At 52.7% G+C, this 17,327-nt stretch overlaps 1 protein-coding gene across 1 annotated transcript; it reads left to right on the top strand.

Moving 5' to 3' along the window:
* The first annotated feature begins 3,025 nt into the window (after nt 1–3,025).
* On the top strand, nt 3,026–10,023 carry LOC135284298 (uncharacterized). Its single transcript, XM_064395705.1, has 19 exons — nt 3,026–3,347; nt 3,753–3,832; nt 4,009–4,131; nt 4,269–4,348; nt 4,443–4,563; nt 4,834–4,923; nt 5,269–5,373; nt 5,587–5,752; nt 6,212–6,306; nt 6,652–6,801; nt 6,987–7,141; nt 7,460–7,595; nt 7,673–7,807; nt 7,999–8,175; nt 8,370–8,525; nt 8,972–9,073; nt 9,347–9,449; nt 9,699–9,758; nt 9,836–10,023. The coding sequence occupies exons 1-19, from the start codon at nt 3,224–3,226 to the stop codon at nt 9,970–9,972; spliced, it is 2,295 nt and encodes a 764-aa protein (XP_064251775.1). The 5' UTR covers nt 3,026–3,223; the 3' UTR covers nt 9,973–10,023.
* Nucleotides 10,024–17,327: the final 7,304 nt, after the last annotated feature.

Raw genomic sequence — 17,327 nt, 5'->3', positions numbered from 1 at the left:
TCAAATATTATGTGGTTAGAGAAAATGAGTTGGTCTCCACAGATTCATCTGTTCTTGTAAAGCCACAGCTTTGCTCCAGAGGACACATTCTGCTGATAAACAACTGCCTGTGGCACCCCAGGCTAGGCTGAGCAGGTCTCAGCTGCTGTCACCTCTTCACTGGCTGTGACTTTGATCTGTGGGACTCTGTGACAGCTGTCACCTGTATTTAGGTCCCTCACTTTATTTGTGTCCCTGCTGGTGTATTGATGGAGCTGGTCCGTGGCTCTTTCTGTGGGGACAGCCATGAAAGCCTGGGGACAGGTTTGAGCTCAGAAGTGGCACTGAGAGGATCCGTGACCACGGAGAGGTGATCTTGTTGGGAAGGGCCAGACAGGGGGAACTCTGCTGGAAGAGTCTTTACCTTGTGATTGGGCATGGCTGGAAAAAACCCAGCAGATGATGGGAGCAGGTTCTGGGAAGTGAAGTTATTGTTCTGCCTACATTGTTTGTGTCTGCTCTTGTCATGACCTTTGCTCCTGTTTACTTGATAAGGACTGAAGTTGTGATTCTATTACTATGTTTTTGAAAATGATCTGATAAAGAGTATTTTTTTTCTTTGGGGTAGTAATTACCTCATGTCTCATAGAACAATTGCAGATTAATGCTTACAAAGTCATAATGTGAGGAAGTGATTTTGATCTCTAGTGACTAATGTGCTGAATAATGTTTTTTTCCTTGTAGATGAGTCAGTACTGACATAGCGATGCTCTGCTATAAGGAATTGCAAACAGGTGAGGTGTTTGTGAGGGTCCCAGGGTGAGGGAAGAGATGAATCTGACTCCATATTCTCATGGAACCAATTCACATGGAACCAATGAAAGAAAGGGCTTTATTCAGCTGCTCTCAGCTGGTCCTGAGAAACATGGAAAAGATTCATTACACCATGAGGATCCTGGAGACCACAATCTATTTGATGAGTAGTTAAAAAACTCAAACTGTCAAGCAAAACCTCCATTTTCCTTTTCCCCCCATTATTTTTAGTGAGAGTGCCTATGCCTCTAAGAAGGAGAACTTCTGTCCCTTCCAAAATTCAAAATGGCTTTTTAAAACTCAATGGCTTTTCAAAATCTGTATTTTCATGAGCAGTGGATATTTTTCAGAATGTGAATGAATGTTTCACCTTGACTCCTCAGCAGTTACTGGTGACCACTTGCCCAGTTCCATTCCTCTGTTTCACCCACCTGCAAACATCTCCTCCCTGGGTGTTTCACACTCCAGGCAAGGGGAGCAGCCATCCCTAGCAGAGGAATCCTCAGGAGTTTAACATCTCCAATGTGCTATGGCACTCAACATGCGGCCCAGGTTTTTAATTACATCATGGTGATTAGCAGTCCAGAAAATCACTTGAAACCAATTAAATCATGTGCACCTAACTGAAGACTGCTGCAGGCTCTGGGGGCTCCTTTAGAGCAGCCACAGTTGACTGGGTTTTAAACAGCTCCTCTTCCCCTCCCTGTAAATTATTTACCTACTTCATTCTTTTCCAACTCTACCGGTAATTGTTTTTTATGGGTTTAGTAAAGCTGCTATCATTAGTGGTAGCAGTAAAATTTTCTCCTCTATGTACCCTCCCACGTTTGGGTTGAGACCCTAAAGTGAGCTGTGGCTTTTCTGACCCCTGAATCACTGCCTGTGATTTTAATGCTCCCATGAAGAGGCAGGTTCTGCTGCCCAGAGTAAATCAGTCCTGCAGCCCAATCTGGCCTTGGAATGGAGCAGCAGTTGATGATGCACATGAGGTCATCATTATTAAATATCCAAACCTCTCTAGGAGCAGGCAATGGGATTGAGAAGGGCTTTTCTCCTCCATTTTTTTTTCAATATGTAAATATTTTGCATGAAGAAGGTCCCTCCAGGGGCAGATGTCCCTGTCCCTGACCAAGGGGGGCCTTTCCTCCCACCCTGCAGCTGCCCCATGAGTTGGGTTGGCTGCTCCTGCAGCCTTGGGGACCCCCAGCCACAAAACCCTCCTGGTGAGAACCACCTGGAGCTGTGCCTTCTCCCAGGGCCTAGATTTATTCTGCCACACATACAAGCTGGTAGAGAAAATCAAAGTGAGGGAAAACCCCGTGTTCTGGGGCAATCTGCTCATCCTTCATGGGTCCCCTGCACCCTCATGGGTTCTCAGGGGCTGCTCCCAGCACCAGTGTCCAACTGGCCCTCCTCTGTCCTTGCAGTTTCACCCTGTTCTTCTAAGTTCTTCTAAGCCTTCTGATATTTACATTTTTGTAATGGAGTTTCTCATGCACTTTTCCTGTAAATAAGTAATTGTTTTTTGCATTCCTTTCTGGAGGAGGAGAGAATTGATGTACTGTTGGCTTGACCAGTGTGGCTGGAGAGGTGGCAATTTCATCCTCCAATCCATGGTGACTTTTGAAAGTCTGTAAATATTGGAGTTTGGAAATAAACTGCCCTCATTTTATCTTGGACATCTCAGCTTGTGCGTGCCGTTCATTTCGTGTCCTGTTGCGACACTTGCAGCTCGGTGGAGAGCGTGCTGGGGGCCAAAACCAAAACCCTCCTCTCTGCATGTTCCTCAAGTGTCCTCTTGCTTCCCTCAGAAAGGGAGATGCCACTCCAGAGCACTTCCCTCTACATCAGAGTGAGTGCTGGCTGAGCTCCAGGAGCCTCCAGACTAAGAACTCTTAGAGCTTTTTCCTGGTGGTTGCCATCTTCCCCATCAGGTTGGGCTCTGCAGGACCCTGAAAGGAAAGGGATGTCCTGGAGGCACCTGAGTGTCTGAGCACAGGGCTCTGGGATGCACTGCAGGGCACCAGGGATGTCCTGAGGGTAAACTGGGGTCTGGAGGCACCCTGAGAGCACCCAGGGCTGTGCCAGGCCTGTGCCCTGGGGGACACCCTGCCCGTCCCTGCCTGGGTGGGACACTGGCACCCGTTGCTGGGGACAGCTCCCACGATGTCACCAAGCACTGGGACCCGTGGCTAGAAGGGGGTGCTGTGTCACAGTGGGGCCCTTTGTGACACCGGCCTGCAGCATGGCTGCTGCCCCCAGCACATGGTGACAGGCAGGAGCCTGGAAGTGACACGGAGCCCCCGAGTGCAGCCCATGTCTTGCCCCACCACCCCTGGCAGCCCTGTGGGGCTGAAGTGTTTTGCCAAAGCTTCCCACGACACCACCCCAACATCTGGCCCAGGATCCCCTGTACTGCCTATCCCACAGGATGGAGAAGAAACCCCCTGCCACCGCCAGGGAGGCCTGGGAGGGGGACAGTTCTTCCCAGGGCAGCAACTCTTCACAGGTGGTCTCCTTCTACGACACAACCACGATGCAGCCACTGCAGCTTGGTGAGGAGGGGCACCGTGGGGCTGGGCAGGGGCCCTCCAGCACTCCAGGATCATGTTTTTCTGGCACGATGACACCAGCAGTCCCTGAGGACAGGCAGGATGTCACCTGGATGCCGGGGTGGCTTGGGGCTGGATGCATAGCCTCTCCTGACATAAAAACAGAGCAGAGGGGCTCCAGGGAGTGGGCAGTGAGAAGCAATGGGACTCTGGACCCTTCCTGCCCATATCCCAGTGTGTTCCTGAGCCCAGGGCACTGGGGCCTGCCCAGCTCCTCTGCCCATCACCTCCAGGCTCAGGAAAAAGTCTGTGCTGGGGTGTGGGCACAGGGCTGGCTGCAGGGTAGGTTCCTTGGCTCTCCTCTGTGCCCAGAGCGCCTGCAGCCCCCCTGCTCTTCCCCTCTGGCAGATTCCAGCTGGTTGCCCATATACGAAGAATCAGAGGATGCAGTGGATTTCATCCTGGCCTTTGTCAGCAGCCTTGACAAGGTAACCGTGGCCAGCTGGGCAGTGGCTGTGCTGGCATCTGCTGCCAGGGGCTTTGCTGGGCTGTGCCGTGGTGCTGACTGGGCAGAGCTGCCTTTCTCACAGGGCACTGCACTCCCAGGGCTGAGTCCCACTGGCTGTGTCCATCCTGCCACTCTCCCTCTTTGTGTCTCTGCCAGGACACCCACAAGTTCACATTTCTGAAGAGCACCTACGTCGTGTGCAAAACTGCCTTGAAGCGTGGCTTGACCAAGGGCCTGGATTTGTTCTGCCAAACATGCGAAGTGGTGGAGAACATCAAGGTGAGGGGATGGGCAAATCCCATCTGGTGTTCTGGGGATGGGCACAAGCACCCCTGGCACTGGCACCCTGTGTGGACAGTGCTTGGGTGGGTCAGGGATTGGGTGCTGCCAGGTCCCATCCTGGTTGTGCTCTGCAGGACCTTCTGGAAAAGGAGCCAAAGGACCGTCTGTCCTCCCAGATCCGCTATCTGGCCATGATTACCATCGAAGAACTAAGGTGGGCCCCTGCCCCAGAGCTCTGAGGGCACCTGCACGAGGCCTTGGGGTGCTCCCAGCACCAGCGCCCAACTGGCTCTCCTCTGTCCTTGCAGCTTGGTGGAGAATGTGCTGGAGGGCAAAACCAAAAGCCTCCTGTCTGCATGTTTCTCAAGTGTCCTCTTGCTCCCCTCAGAAAGGGAAATGCCACACCAGAGCACTTCCCTCTACATCAAGGTACGTGCTGGCTGAGCCCCAGGAGCCTCCAGTCCCTCTGGGCTGCTCCCTGCTCACCCTGTGCTGCCCCTTGACCAGAGATCTGAGGCAGGCTGAGGTCTTGGTGTTGCTTTCCCACCCTGGTGGCTCTGTCCCCAGCAGTTTGTGCACCTCTGAGTATCTGCTGAGCAGTTCAGGTGTCCTCCTCAGGCAATGAGAGCTCAGATCAGTCTCCTGGGTGTGGGGGAAGAACAGCAGCATGACAGGCACTGCTCTCTGTTGTGTCTGCAGACCCTGAAAGCCATGGACACAATGCTGAGGACAGTGGTGCTCAGCTTCCCTGCTTCCAGCGTCAGCAAGGAGCTGCAGGACATCTTTGAGGTGTGGCACAAGCAGAGTGGGGGTCCCAGGGCTGTTCCTCACCCTGGAGGGGAGGAGCTGCCCAGCCCAGTGCTGGGCAGGCAGAGCATGGTGTGGGGAGGGTGTCCACCTCCCCTGAGGGAGCAGGGCTGGCACCAGGCTCCACTGAAGCTGTGGCTGCAGAGGGTGGCACCTGCCTGGCCAAAAAGTTGTCCTGGGACCTTTGTCCAGGCTTGTGAGGAGCCCCAGGGACAGGCACCCCACCGCAGGCTGTGTGTGAGGTCAGAGGGAGCCTTGAGGGAAGTCTGGCCCAGGAGCAGAGCTGTGTTTGCTCTTGGTGCTCAGCAGGGGCTTCTCTTGTCCCAGATGCTGCTGGACTACACCAGATCCGAGAGAGAAGCCGTGCGGGAGAGGGCTGTGGGGAGGATTGCTGTCCTGACCAATTTGCTCTCCAACTATTCCACTCTGAAAGTGAGAACCACCCACCCTCCAGCCAGCCCATGACCCCCTCCCTGCCCCTCTCCATGCCAGGGCTGCTGCCCAGCTGGTTGCTCCAAGAGATGGGGCCATGGAGCCCTGCAGAGCCCAGATCCACCAGGAACCCAGCCCTGGGCACACTCTCGGGTACAGCTTCAGCGCCAACTTCCTTCTCTTAGCGCTTCTTCTCATGCCTCCTTCATCCAGCCCTCTGTCAACTTTGGAAGAGAGAGTTCTGGACCTGTCTGCCCTGAAGACATCTCCTTCCCAGCCATGGGAAGGCTGGTGGGGCGTCTCATTCTTTTCCGATATTCCGGGGAACAAACAAGCTATACAGCTTTCCACGCTCTTTTTTCCCTCGCTGAATTCCTCTGTAAGTAAAAAAGCAAGAGCAGCTGTGGCCTCATCCCTGTGCACACAGACCTCTCTTGACAGACCTGCTTCCTGACCTCCTCTGTCCCTCCCAGCTGCTTCCCACAGCATCCCAGCTGTCACTTTGCTGCAGAAGCTGAGTGCTCACCCCAAGTCCAGGATCTGTTTGTTATTGCTCTCCTTCCCCCCTTCCTTTAAGGACTTTGAATCCCACTTGTGGCCCCCACAGCCAAGCCCAATTGACTCCCAGGTCCCAAAGCCCGTTTTCCCCATTAGAGAAGAGCAGATCCACCACCCTGCCTGGTGCCTCTTGCCTAAGCAAGAAGCCATTCCTGATGGCCCCCAGAAATCTTGACTGATTCTGTCCTGCTGTCTTGCAAGCAGATCTCAGGGTGATTTGATGACCTTGCTGGCAAAGCAGCTGTCTCACTGACTCTTCTGCGTTTGCCCTGCTGTTTAGACAAGTCAAGGCCAAGGGATGGGTCAGATGAATTCTGTTGGGAAGCTGTGACCACCTCCTCGCTGTGTTACCTGAACATTGGAGACTGTACCCAGGTAGTGATCCCTCTCCTGGCTGGGACTCTTGTCTGTGGCATCAGTAGGGCACGTGTGAGCAAAGAACCAGTGGGGCTGGTGGGGTCTCACTGCCCTGGCAAGAGGTTCCTGCCACCCCTGCAGCAGGGACTGCACTCTGCTGTCCTGGAAGCAGCTCCAGCCCCAGAAGGAGCTCCAGCAAGCCCCTAGTTCTCATGAGCCCTCCTCTGTCCCACCCAGGGGCTGCAGGCACTGCTGCCAGCTTTCCTGTGGGCTCTGCTGCCAGCACTGCCAGGAACCTGTGCCCAGCCAAGCAGCACTATCAAGGCACTCAGTGGCACATGTCTTCCTTCCTTCCTGCCACAGGCTTTTGGAAGATACCTCCACCCTAGTGAGAGGGCAGATGTCATCCTCGAGGCCATCGAGGCCATGAGAGATGACAGCATCCTTGACAAGGAGGTGCCCAGCAGCATGCTGGATGTGGTCCTGGAAGACTCAGACTTCTGGCTGACAGATGTAAGTGTCCTGGGGCTGGATTGCCCTGATCTTCAGCCCTTGTTCCTCCCTCCATCCCTTCCTCACAAATCCAGGTGACTTGAGCACCTGAAACCATCTGAAGGAGGCAGAGAGGAATGGGAAGGGCAGCTGAGGACATGGCTGCACTCCAGTGGCAGTGCCATCCTCACCTGTATCCTTTCCAGGTGACCAAGATAGTGAACTGCATTCTTGAGAACCTGCTGTGCATCACCACAGAGGCAGGCTGCATGAAACTGGAGTCCCTGTTCCTCCTGGTGACCAACGAGCACTCCTCGGCAGTGGTCATCGGCCTGTGTGAGATGGCTCTTCAAGGGGACAGGTACTGGCCCTGATAGTCTGAGGGGCTTGCTCCATATGGGGAGAGGGACCCTGGGACTGTGGCTGCCAGATCCAAGGAATGCTGCAGGACATCCCACGGAGCCGAGCTCTCCATCCCACAAACTTTCTGGCTCTCTGCTGGGCTCACAGCAGCCAAAGCCACTCCAGAGCCAGCTGGGTGCTCCCAGCCCTGCAGAGAACCCCCCCTCAGCCCTGACCTGCCTCCAGCAGGGCCCCTGGGGACCCCCAGCACGGGCTCTGCTCTGTGGGGCTGGTCCTGGCCAGGGCACTGTGGCTGAGGCAGCCCCCTGGCTTCCAGCACTTTGCAGGAGCTGTGTGACACTCTGTCCTCCAAGCCTGACATTCTGGACAGGGTCCTAACGGAGTTTGCCACCTCGCTCCGGAACCAGTGGTGCAACCCTTCCAGGGAAGGCTCCCGTGCCTCTCACAGAGCTGTGAGTTACCAGAAATGGCCCCAACCCCTTCCTGTGAGCCCTCTGCCAGCACCTCATGGCTGTGTTTGTTCCTGCAGCCATCCTTGAGGCAGATTGACTTGGAGGAGTTGGATGACGAGCCCAACATCTGGAGCAGTCGGGGACGTCCTGATGTGATGACGGGCTTCCTGATGCTGGAAGTCCTCGTTGGGCTGTCAGAGAGAATTGAAATGGTGAGCAGGGTGGTTTGGGGCAGCCAGGGGCTGGGGCTGAGTGCAAGGCAGTGCCTTGGCCTGGGCTGGGAGTCAGGATGGGGGCTGACTGCTCCAAAAACCCTCCCTGGGTGGTGGGGCCTGGGGTGGCTGCCCTGGAAGGTGTCCAGACACAGCCTTTTCACAAAATGAAAACTCTCTTCTTCATAAAGGGAAAAAAAGTTGAAGTCTTCGTGCCAAGCATGATGAAGATACTGGAACTTGGCAATGAAGAGGAGAAGCTGAAGATCATTGAGGTCTTCCGAAATGTCCTGGGTCAGCTGAAAAAGTCAAAGGCCAGCTCCACGGCTGTGTCACTGGTGCGGAAGATCCTGCCCCTCTTTGACTCGGTGAGGCTGATGTGGGAGCCCGAGCCCCACATGGAAGCAGCTCTTGGAGCAGGCTCAGCCCTCCAGGAAATGGATTTTTTGGAATGGGCTTTGCAGCCCAGAGCTTGCTCTGGATGTGACAATGCGGCACAGCCCTCACCGCGGGCACGGGCAGGGAGCTCTGCTTCAAGGGTCACCTTCCTCCCTCCTCACAGGACAGCAGCCGGCTGCGAGAGCTCTCCCTCTGGCTCCTCAAAGACCTGCTGAGGTCCGTGGTGAGGAGGGATGAGAAGAAGATGAGGAGGCAGATGCAGAGTGCACTGATCCCGCTCCTCTTCCGTGTGAACGACCAGGTCCCCAGCGTGGCCAAGGTGTGGATTTGAGGTTGGGCAGAGGTATGGGGGGGACTGACACCTGCCAGGGGTTCTGGGCATTGGAGCAGGGCTCCCCCAGTGCAGCCCCTGGGAAGGGTCTCTGTGGAACCAGCACAAGCAGGGGTGGACAAAGGGGCTTGGACATTTCCAACACCTGTCCTGCCTGCTCCTGCAGGGCTTGGCAGCAGCCTGTGGCCACTGAGGGAGCACTCAAGGCTGAACATGTGTGCTCCAGAAGCCCAGAGGCTTCTCAGCTTCCCCACAAGTGTCAGGGGCCAGGGCTTCAAGCCTCAGCCAGTCACCAGGGTTGGCCCCAAGAGAATTCAAGACATTCAGGCTAGGACAAGTCATAGCTTCCTAAGGGTGGGATCACCGCAGGAATAAAGCCAAGAGGTCTCTTTCCCCAGGCCCTGGTGCCACTCTGAGCTAATGCTGTTCTGCAGGCTTCCAGGGAAGCCCTTTTTGCTGCTGCAGAGCTTCTCAAGTGGAAGCAGCTCAAGCACCTGCTGCAGAAAGAGCGGATGTGGGAGCTTGGAGAATGCTTGGTAAGGACCAGCCCCAGGAGCCAGGCTGGGTGAGAGCTGTCCCTGCCCTCTGTGTGTCCCCATGAGAGCCCAGGGGAGCAGAGGCTGCTCCGAGTGCTGCTCACAGGGCTGGACAGGACCTGGAGGACTTTGTTCCTTGAGAAAGAGCCCCAGAGGCTCCTCTCCAGGCCCCTGTCCCCTTGCTGTGTCCAGCAGGAGGGAGGGCTCAGCAGTGAGGGGTGCTGGCAGGGGGCTCTGTGACAAGCCTGGAGACATCCCTGGTGCTCCCTGCAGATAATGAAGAGGAGGAGCAGGGCTGAAGAGTTGATGTATCAGAGCCTGCCCTACCTGAGGGACCCTCAGTCCTCCGTGCGCCTGGCGGCCGTCAGGTTCATCGGTGCGTCACAGCCCTGGCCCCTTTTGGGCCAGCCTGGCCACGTCCCTGCCCTGCACTGGCAGTGGCCACCCCAACCACCCCGTGCAGAGCCTCAGAGTCCCTCTGCCCCTGCCACCAGCTGGGCTTGGTGGCCACCTTGCCCTGTTGGTGTCCCCTGGGTCAGCCCTGCGGAGCGGGAGGGTGGCAGGGCTGGGGGTCACCCTGCTGGGAGCACCCTGGGAGCAGGGAATGACAGAGCTCTGTGCCCAGGGTGCGCCACCAGGCACATGAGGGACCAGGACATGGAGACCCAGGCTCATATCCTCAGAGGTGAGTGGTCTGTGGGGAATCTGGGGGGGCTTCACAGACACACGGCTTCACCTTGGCTCTGTTTCTTTGGGTCACAGCCCTTCAGCCCTTGGAGAGAGACAGGGATATCTCAATCAGCTCCCTGGCAGCCCACACGGGCTTGATCCTCAGAGCTCCAAGGGTGCAGAGAAGATCGTGGGTCATCCTGCACACGCTGTGCTGCTGGTGCCGGTGAGCTCAGCAGAGCTGCAGCTTTCTGTGGATTAATAAAGGTGGAGAAACACAGCCATGGCATCCTTCACATGTGTAGTGCCCTGAGCGTGCTGAGCAGACTGTGTCCTTCTTGGCCTGTCCCACAGGCAGTGGGATGTGTCCTCCTCACACCCCTGCCATCCCAAAATGCCCCACTTGGCCCCAGATTGCAGGCACAGGATCCAGATTTTGTGCAGAAGGCCACAAATTGCATCTCCAAAATGTTCCTGTGGACCTTGAATTGTATCTGCAGAGCCCCACAGCGTCCTTGGCAGACTCCAGCTTCCATTCCATGCATTTCAAAATGCCACGCTGAGTCCTGGGGTGCAGCTGGGGGGCCCCAAGTGGTCTCTGGCAGCCCCACCAGGTGTGGAACCACGAGGCAATGCTCAGCCCTGAGTGGAGCTCAGCGGGTCCCAGAGCTCCCTGGGGAGTGCCAGGGGCTCGAAGCTGGAAAGGAGTGAAGCACCCTCTTTTAAATCTCTTTGATTTCCACCAAAACAAGCCTCATCCACACAGTCTGGGAAAGGCTCCAGCTCCTCAGCACACAGCCCAGCAGCGAGCAGGGGATGCCATCCCCAGGCACCAGGGAAAACAGCAGAGGGTTTGAAGAGAGGGCAGGGATGGGCAGCCGGGGCAGCCGGGGGAGGAAGCAGCGTGCCCTGGCTCTGTTCAGAGGGGCACAACCTGTGCAGGGTGCGGGCTCTGGGGTCTTTCACCAGCGCTGCTCTTACCAAAACCCGCTGAAATAGTCGGGATTGACTCCCTCTATCCCTGTCTTAGAGTGTAAGGCGTTGCTTTATTTTTGGCCAGCAGGGGTGGCTGACAAGTTCTGGCCTCTGCACTGATGCAAATACAGAACTTTTCCACTTATTTGTACATTTTTAGCAAACACACACATTAATGTTCCTTGGTTCTAAGTCACATCATTCGCTTAATTAATTCCTATTCTATCCTCCCTGGTTTTTGTTTTCTGACTCTTCATGCCACTTTGCAACACATTTTTTCATCCTTTTATCCTCTTTTTCTTGGATGGGAAGCCTCCAACTTTCCAGGCCTTCATCTCTTCTGTATCTTTTGTTGATTGTTATCCCTTGCTGTGCCTCAGCTGTCCTGTAAGTAGCAGAGTTGTCATCCTTTGTCACTCAATATTAAATCTGACTTTAGCTCATACCCTTGCCAGTGATATTTTAAATCTCTCCTTCACAGCACCCAGGTGAGGGGCAGCTGCTCGGGGGTGTCAGGGGACCCCTCTGCTCCTGGCTGGTCAGCTCGGGGGACCCTGGCAGGTCCCCAGCCCCGGGGCCCTGCTCTGTGCCCGGTGCCCCTCTCCTGCAGAGCAGGATGGCCATCAAGTGGCTGCTGCTGGGACTGGCACAGGAGCTTTTTATCCCGGGCTTCTGCAGCAGAGCAGGCAAAATGACATGATCTGGATGTTGAGAACCAGCCGGGCACAACCCCTTGAGTTTTCAAGCAAGATGATCTGTGTTTCTCAGACAGCAACACTGGTGCTGCTGGAAAAAATGGGAATAAATGGGAATAAATGGGAATGAATGGTTTGTGGCTTGGGAGATGCTGCCTGATTTTGGGAAGGAGCTGCAGCAGTCCTGATGGATTGGGGTGAGGAAAAAAAGGAGTGGGAGGGTTTCAAAGTGAGTTTCCAGTGATGGTTGAAGTCCAAAGCCACAGCTTTGCTCCTGCTCTGCCTGAATTAGGTGTTTGCACCTGGGACATGAGCAAGTTTTGATTCTTAAGCTCTGGGCTGTGTCTACAAAGAATAGAAATTGTCCTGTCTGGGGACTTGGTCAGCAGCTCTGGTGTCTCAGGGCTGGGAGGTTTTATTTTAGTCCTTCAGCTAACTTGTTTCTCTTTGCTGCTTCTGTTTCCATTAAAGAAACTTCTCTTGCGACAAAAGGGCACTCAGTTCCTGGGAAGGAAAACACAAGCTTTGCTTTTCCTTTCTCTAAACCAATCAATTTACAGGCTCTCTGTGGGAATGGCAGGAATTGTACAGACATCCTAGGCTCTGGATGAAAGTTGATGTTGTTTTTTATGAGTTATACAATCTTACTCTGCAGGAAAGAGACATTTGTCTATTTAATTTTGTTCTAGAACAAAAGAAAGAAGTGAGAAAACAGAAACAGTGGAATGTGGGTCCTCTTTTTCTCTGCTAGATGGACTTACCTACTTTGCTTTTCCTTTTCCTGCTGTCACCTCATGTTATCAATCACCAGGACAAATCTGACAGGGCTCTCACACCTGGTGAGTAAATGATTCCTGTGGGCTGGCTGGGGGTGAGGGCACCCAAAAGCTGCAGACAGCCACGGGCATTCTGCTGGTCCTGCAGGGGAGTCTGCTCCACACTGGTGACAATGACACCTTCTGGTGCTAATCTGGGCTCAGGAGAAGCATTGATTCCTGCCAGGATGAGAAACACTGACCCCCAGGCTGTGATGCTTGGGCTCTGAAGGCATTGTAAGGCTGCAGATGGTTCTAATTTGCTAAGATTTTGCAATATGTGGATTTATTCTCTTGCCAGCCCCTGGGAATATACATGTCCTGACAGCTCAAGGCTGTGTGACCAATAAATGATCTCTGTGAGGTGGCAGAGCACCAGGCATGCATTTGGCAGGCAGGGGGTGGCCAGCAGCTCTGCCATGGCTCCTCTGCCACCCCAGGGAGCTTCACACCCTGTCTGTGACACAGGGCCCAGCTGTGCCAGGGGACACATGCCTGGATACAGAGCTGTGCGCTGAGTTTGCTCCAGTTTATTGTTTTCTATGAGAAAAGAGACCACATTTTAATCTTTAAAAAAAACCCCAAACCAAATCCCACACTAATGGAGACTGTTGCTCTGCCCTCCAGGCTTTTCCAGGCTTGCAGAAAAGCAGCTGCCAGAGAGCAACACTAAAAAATAACCTGGGAACAAACACAGAGTTCTCAAAGGATCTCCTGTGTACCTGCTGCTAGGGGTGCTTCACCCTAAAGTGACTCTAAACTGGACAGATGGATGGACTGTGAGATGGGTAAGAAAGTGGTTGGATGGTCACTTCCACAGGGCTGAGGTCAATGGCTCAGAGTGCTGATGGACATCAGTGGTGTCCCTCAGAGGTCAGGGCTGGGACCAGAGCAGTTTCATATCTTCATTCAAGCCATGGATGGAGGGATTGAGTTCACCCTTTGTGGGTTTGCAGGTGACACCAAGCTGAGCCCACCCTAGAGCTCAGATGCATTTCCAGCCATCACTTTTCTGATGTTGATGTATTCCCACTAAATCTCTCAGTCTGAGCACACTGACTCAGCTTCTGGGCTCGCCCCCAGCCTCCCTCTGCCACAGGGTTTAGCAGAGTTGTTTGTCAGGCTCTGTCCTCCCCACAGGAGGACGGCGAGTTTTTCATCCTCGTGACCGAGGAGTTCTCCATCATCGAGGTGGTTGAAGAGGATGAAATCCAGCCCCTTTAAGCCCCACCCACCCCTTCAAGCCCCACCCACCCATTTAAGCCCCACCCACACCTCTAACTCACACCCACCTCTTTAAGCCCCACCCACCCTATTAAGGGTGCAGCGCCACCCCTGAAGGATGGGGACATGCAGAGGGACCTGGACAAGCTCCAGAAGTGGCCCATGGGAATCTCATGAGGTTTAACAAGGCAATTGCTGGTGCTGCTCCTGGGCTGGGGCAACCCCTGGGATGAATCCAGGCAGAGGAGGAGCAGAGGAGCAGCCCTGGGACAGGACCTGGGGGTGCTGGGGGTGAGATCTGGACCTGCCCCAGCCCTGAACCCCCCTGCCCTGGGCTGAACCCCCCTGCCTGCCCCCAGTATGGGCTGCAGGAAAGGGGTTGGGATTCTGCCTCTGTGCCCCACATGCAAAACTGCCCCAGCCCTGGGGCCCAGCACAGACAGGACCTGGAGCTGCTGGAGAGAGCCCAGACAGGCACCAGCATGAGCAGAGGGATGGAGCAGCTCTGCTGGGAGAGCTGGTATTGTGCAGTCTGGAGAAGGGAAAGCTTTGGGGTGACCAAATTGCTTTTAGAAGATGACTTTTCAGATTAAAACAGCTTCAGTGCATGTGCTGTCAGGGTTGTTAATGAGCTTTTCTCTTGAGCAGGAGCTTGTTTTGACAAACTAAAACATAACTAAACATAGTTTTAAAACAATAAACAAAATACTTGAAGCAGAAGTTTTTTAAGGATATATTGATTGTGCAGCAGGATGATAATTGTAGATTATTTTGCACTCTCTGAAAATAAACATCTATGTAGAGCTTTTGTCTGCCTATGAGTCAGCACAATAGAAGGAAATGGAAGTTTAAGAAGTGTGAGTTAAATGGCTTGAGATTGAGGAGATAAAGTGAATACCTGTAGCATGCATGAGAGAAACCTGAAACAGCTCTGGATGGACAGCAGTGACTTCTCCCTCAGCTCTCCTTGGTGCTTCATCCTGCACAATAACCTCTTCCCTTCATTCCTGTTATCTATGGGCTCTGGGAGGCCACTGGGAGCAGATCCAGCTCTGGAACTTTCAACCCAGTTTCTCAACCTGGAGCTCCAGTAGTGAAAAGTGAAAGGTCCAAGCTTTTTACGGGAAATCAGCCTAATTCCCTGACAAAACAGAACAAAAGCAAAGTGTCCCTAGAAGACTCAGGGATCTGCATTCTTATTTGCAATTTTAGAGATCTTATCACGTCATGTTAAAAGTGTTTTCTCACTATTTTATGTCAACATGTTTGATTTCTCTCTGCTTTTATTATTTTAATTTTAATGGCATCAACAAGCTGTGTTGATGCTGAGGTTATGCCATCTATCTATCTATCTATCTATCTATCTATCTATCTATCATCTTGTCATCTATTCCAGGGGTTTCCTATTTCATTGCTAGAACAACAATCATCTTCCTCAGCAGGGACCAGAGCTCTCCCAGTGATATTATTCCTGGGTGGAGTAGGGGAGTATTTAGCATAGAGAAGGATGAAAATGTCTTAGTATGAATTTTTTTCCTAGATCTTTCCTTCCTTGGAGCATCTGTGTAAAAGCAGATCTTGTTTGGGAATGTGTGCAGCAAATCAGTCATGCAAATGAAGGGATGGTGCAAAGAAACCCTGAGGAGAACTGAGCATGGCCTGATAGCAAAACTCATGACCTTTCTGGGAATTAATCTAAAGGAACTGTGGGGTGTGTCCTGATGCAGCCCCTGACTGAATGTCTCTTGCCAGTGTTTTGCTGCAGTTTTGTGTTACAAGTTTCAATGATTTGGATTTCCATCAGCATTGTGTTGAAATAAATGTACTCTGCATGTGATTTGGATGTTTCACAAGTATTTTTAATTTAGCAATTATTTTTACATCTGTTTGTGGATGGAAAAGTCCTAATACAGTGCCTCTTGGCTAACCCCATTCTGTTCCATCCATAATCCTTTAGAAACTCAGAGCTGTTTGGATTCAGCACCTGCTGCCTCACCTGTTTCATCTACTCTCCCTTATGCTCTTCTGAGCAGAAAAAGGAACCAAGTTAAAACTCCAGGCCCACTTGTGCTTATTTCAGAGGCGAAGAGCATCTTGACTTGACACTTGTGGAGGGCAAACCAGCTCTGCTGGCCTGGGCTGGACCCCAACACCCATCTCCAAGGGTGACAGAGACTTGTGAGTGGCTGGTGTTCCCTTGGGATGGACCTGCTGAGCAGGAAGGTGCTGGAGACTCCCTGAGCTGGAGCTCACATCAGAGCCAAAGTGCTGAAGAGCCCTGGCTGCTGCACCTTCCTCCCATGGATCTGTCTAATCCCAGGTGTGCTGAGAGGTTCTGGGCTGGCACCTGGTCCTGCAGCAAAGGGCTGCAATTGTTTTAAGCACAGACCACCATGATGGCTTTTGTGAACCCCACTCTCTTGTCCTGCAAGGACAGGGGAGGTGACATTCCTTGTTTCTCAGGGTCATTTACTTCTTCATGGCCATCTCTTGCACATCTTTGTTGTCTCCTGTGCCCCTGCTCCTGCAGCCCACATTTCCCACATTGCCCACTTCCCGGATTTGTGTATTTTTCAGATCTAATTTATATTACTGGAATATGAACTAATTGGATGTGGATGTGCTGTGGCTTTAGTTGTTCTGATCTGTGTTTACTTCCTAACACTTTCTGATTTCACTTTGATAGGGCAAGAGGAAATGGCCTCAAATTGTATCAAGGGATGTTTAATTTGGATGCGTGGAAGAATGTAATCATTGAAAGCATTTCCAGGCTTTGGGAGGTGGTGGAGTCCCATCCCTGGAGGTGTCCAAGGAATTGCTCTGGGCTCGGTGACAAGGTGGGCATTGGGCACAGGTTGGACTCAATGATCCAGGTCTTTTCCAACTGAAATGGTTTTGGGATTCCATGATAACTGCAGGTAGCACTGAGCTACTTTTGGCACATGTGCCATAATCCTGATGTCTCTGTCTTGAAGAGTTGGTTGTGAGTTCACTGCTGTGGTGGTCAGACACTGAGCTGATTGACCATACTTCCTCTATTCAGTTCCCTTAAGGCAAAACTCCCTTCCTGCCTTCACATCTTCACAAGGCAGGATAATGAATTTACTGCCACGTTAATAGAAGGAAAATCCCCAGTGAAGACTGCTCTATTTCTATGTCTATTTCTAAACAGGAATGAAAACATGAAAGGCTTCATTTGTCCCCCAGTTTAGTTTGTACAGTCCGTGCTGGATAAGCATTCTTGGGGAATAACAAAGCTGCGAGTTGCCAGGGTTGTAGTGCCTGAAGTCATGATTCTCTCTGAAACAGATATTTTCTGTATTGCACAATTGACAAGACTTCAACTGCAAAATGTTAGCAGTAATGAGAAATATCTGTGGTGCATCAATAAATGAGTGTTCTGTGGGACTGGCCTGTGGCCTGCCAGCATCTGGCTGTGCCTCATGGAAGAAAAACACCTCTAAAGAAAACTGAAAGTCAGTGTTGGAGGAAATGGTTCGAGTCCTCAGAGAGCACCAGTTACATCAAATGCAGTGGGAAAATTTAATAAAACTGTGCCAAAGGGAAGAGTCAGACTTTGGTATGAAAGAGTCAGTTTGGAACAAGTAGAATGTGTTTGGATAAATAGCTTCAAGTCATCTTTGTGCTGGGTGGGAAAAAGAAACTGCTCAGATAAGGAAGTCCTTGCTTGCAAACCAAAAAAACCCTACTGATGTTTCAGAAATGATGGTGCCATCTGCAAGATCCTTTTACACCAGGAGCTGAAATTGCTCCTTAGCTGGAATGGAGACCTCAACAGCAGCACGGTCCAGGTGGGAGGGCTGGGGGTGAGCAGAGGGGGCAACACAGAGCTGCAAAGGGAATTTCCTCTTGGTT

The sequence above is a fragment of the Passer domesticus genome, chromosome 20, assembly GCF_036417665.1.
Source record: "Passer domesticus isolate bPasDom1 chromosome 20, bPasDom1.hap1, whole genome shotgun sequence".
Classification (NCBI taxonomy): domain Eukaryota; kingdom Metazoa; phylum Chordata; class Aves; order Passeriformes; family Passeridae; genus Passer; species Passer domesticus.
This window is presented reverse-complemented; position numbering and strand designations above follow the sequence as displayed.

Coding starts and splice junctions, on each gene's coding strand:
- LOC135284298 (XM_064395705.1), top strand. CDS start 3,224: ATGGAGAAGAAACCCCCTGCCACCGCCAGGGAGGCCTGGGAGGGGGAC. Junction 3,833..4,008: donor TTGTCAGCAGCCTTGACAAG/GTAACCGTGGCC, acceptor TGTCTCTGCCAG/GACACCCACAAGTTCACATT. Junction 9,074..9,346: donor GGGAGCTTGGAGAATGCTTG/GTAAGGACCAGC, acceptor TGCTCCCTGCAG/ATAATGAAGAGGAGGAGCAG.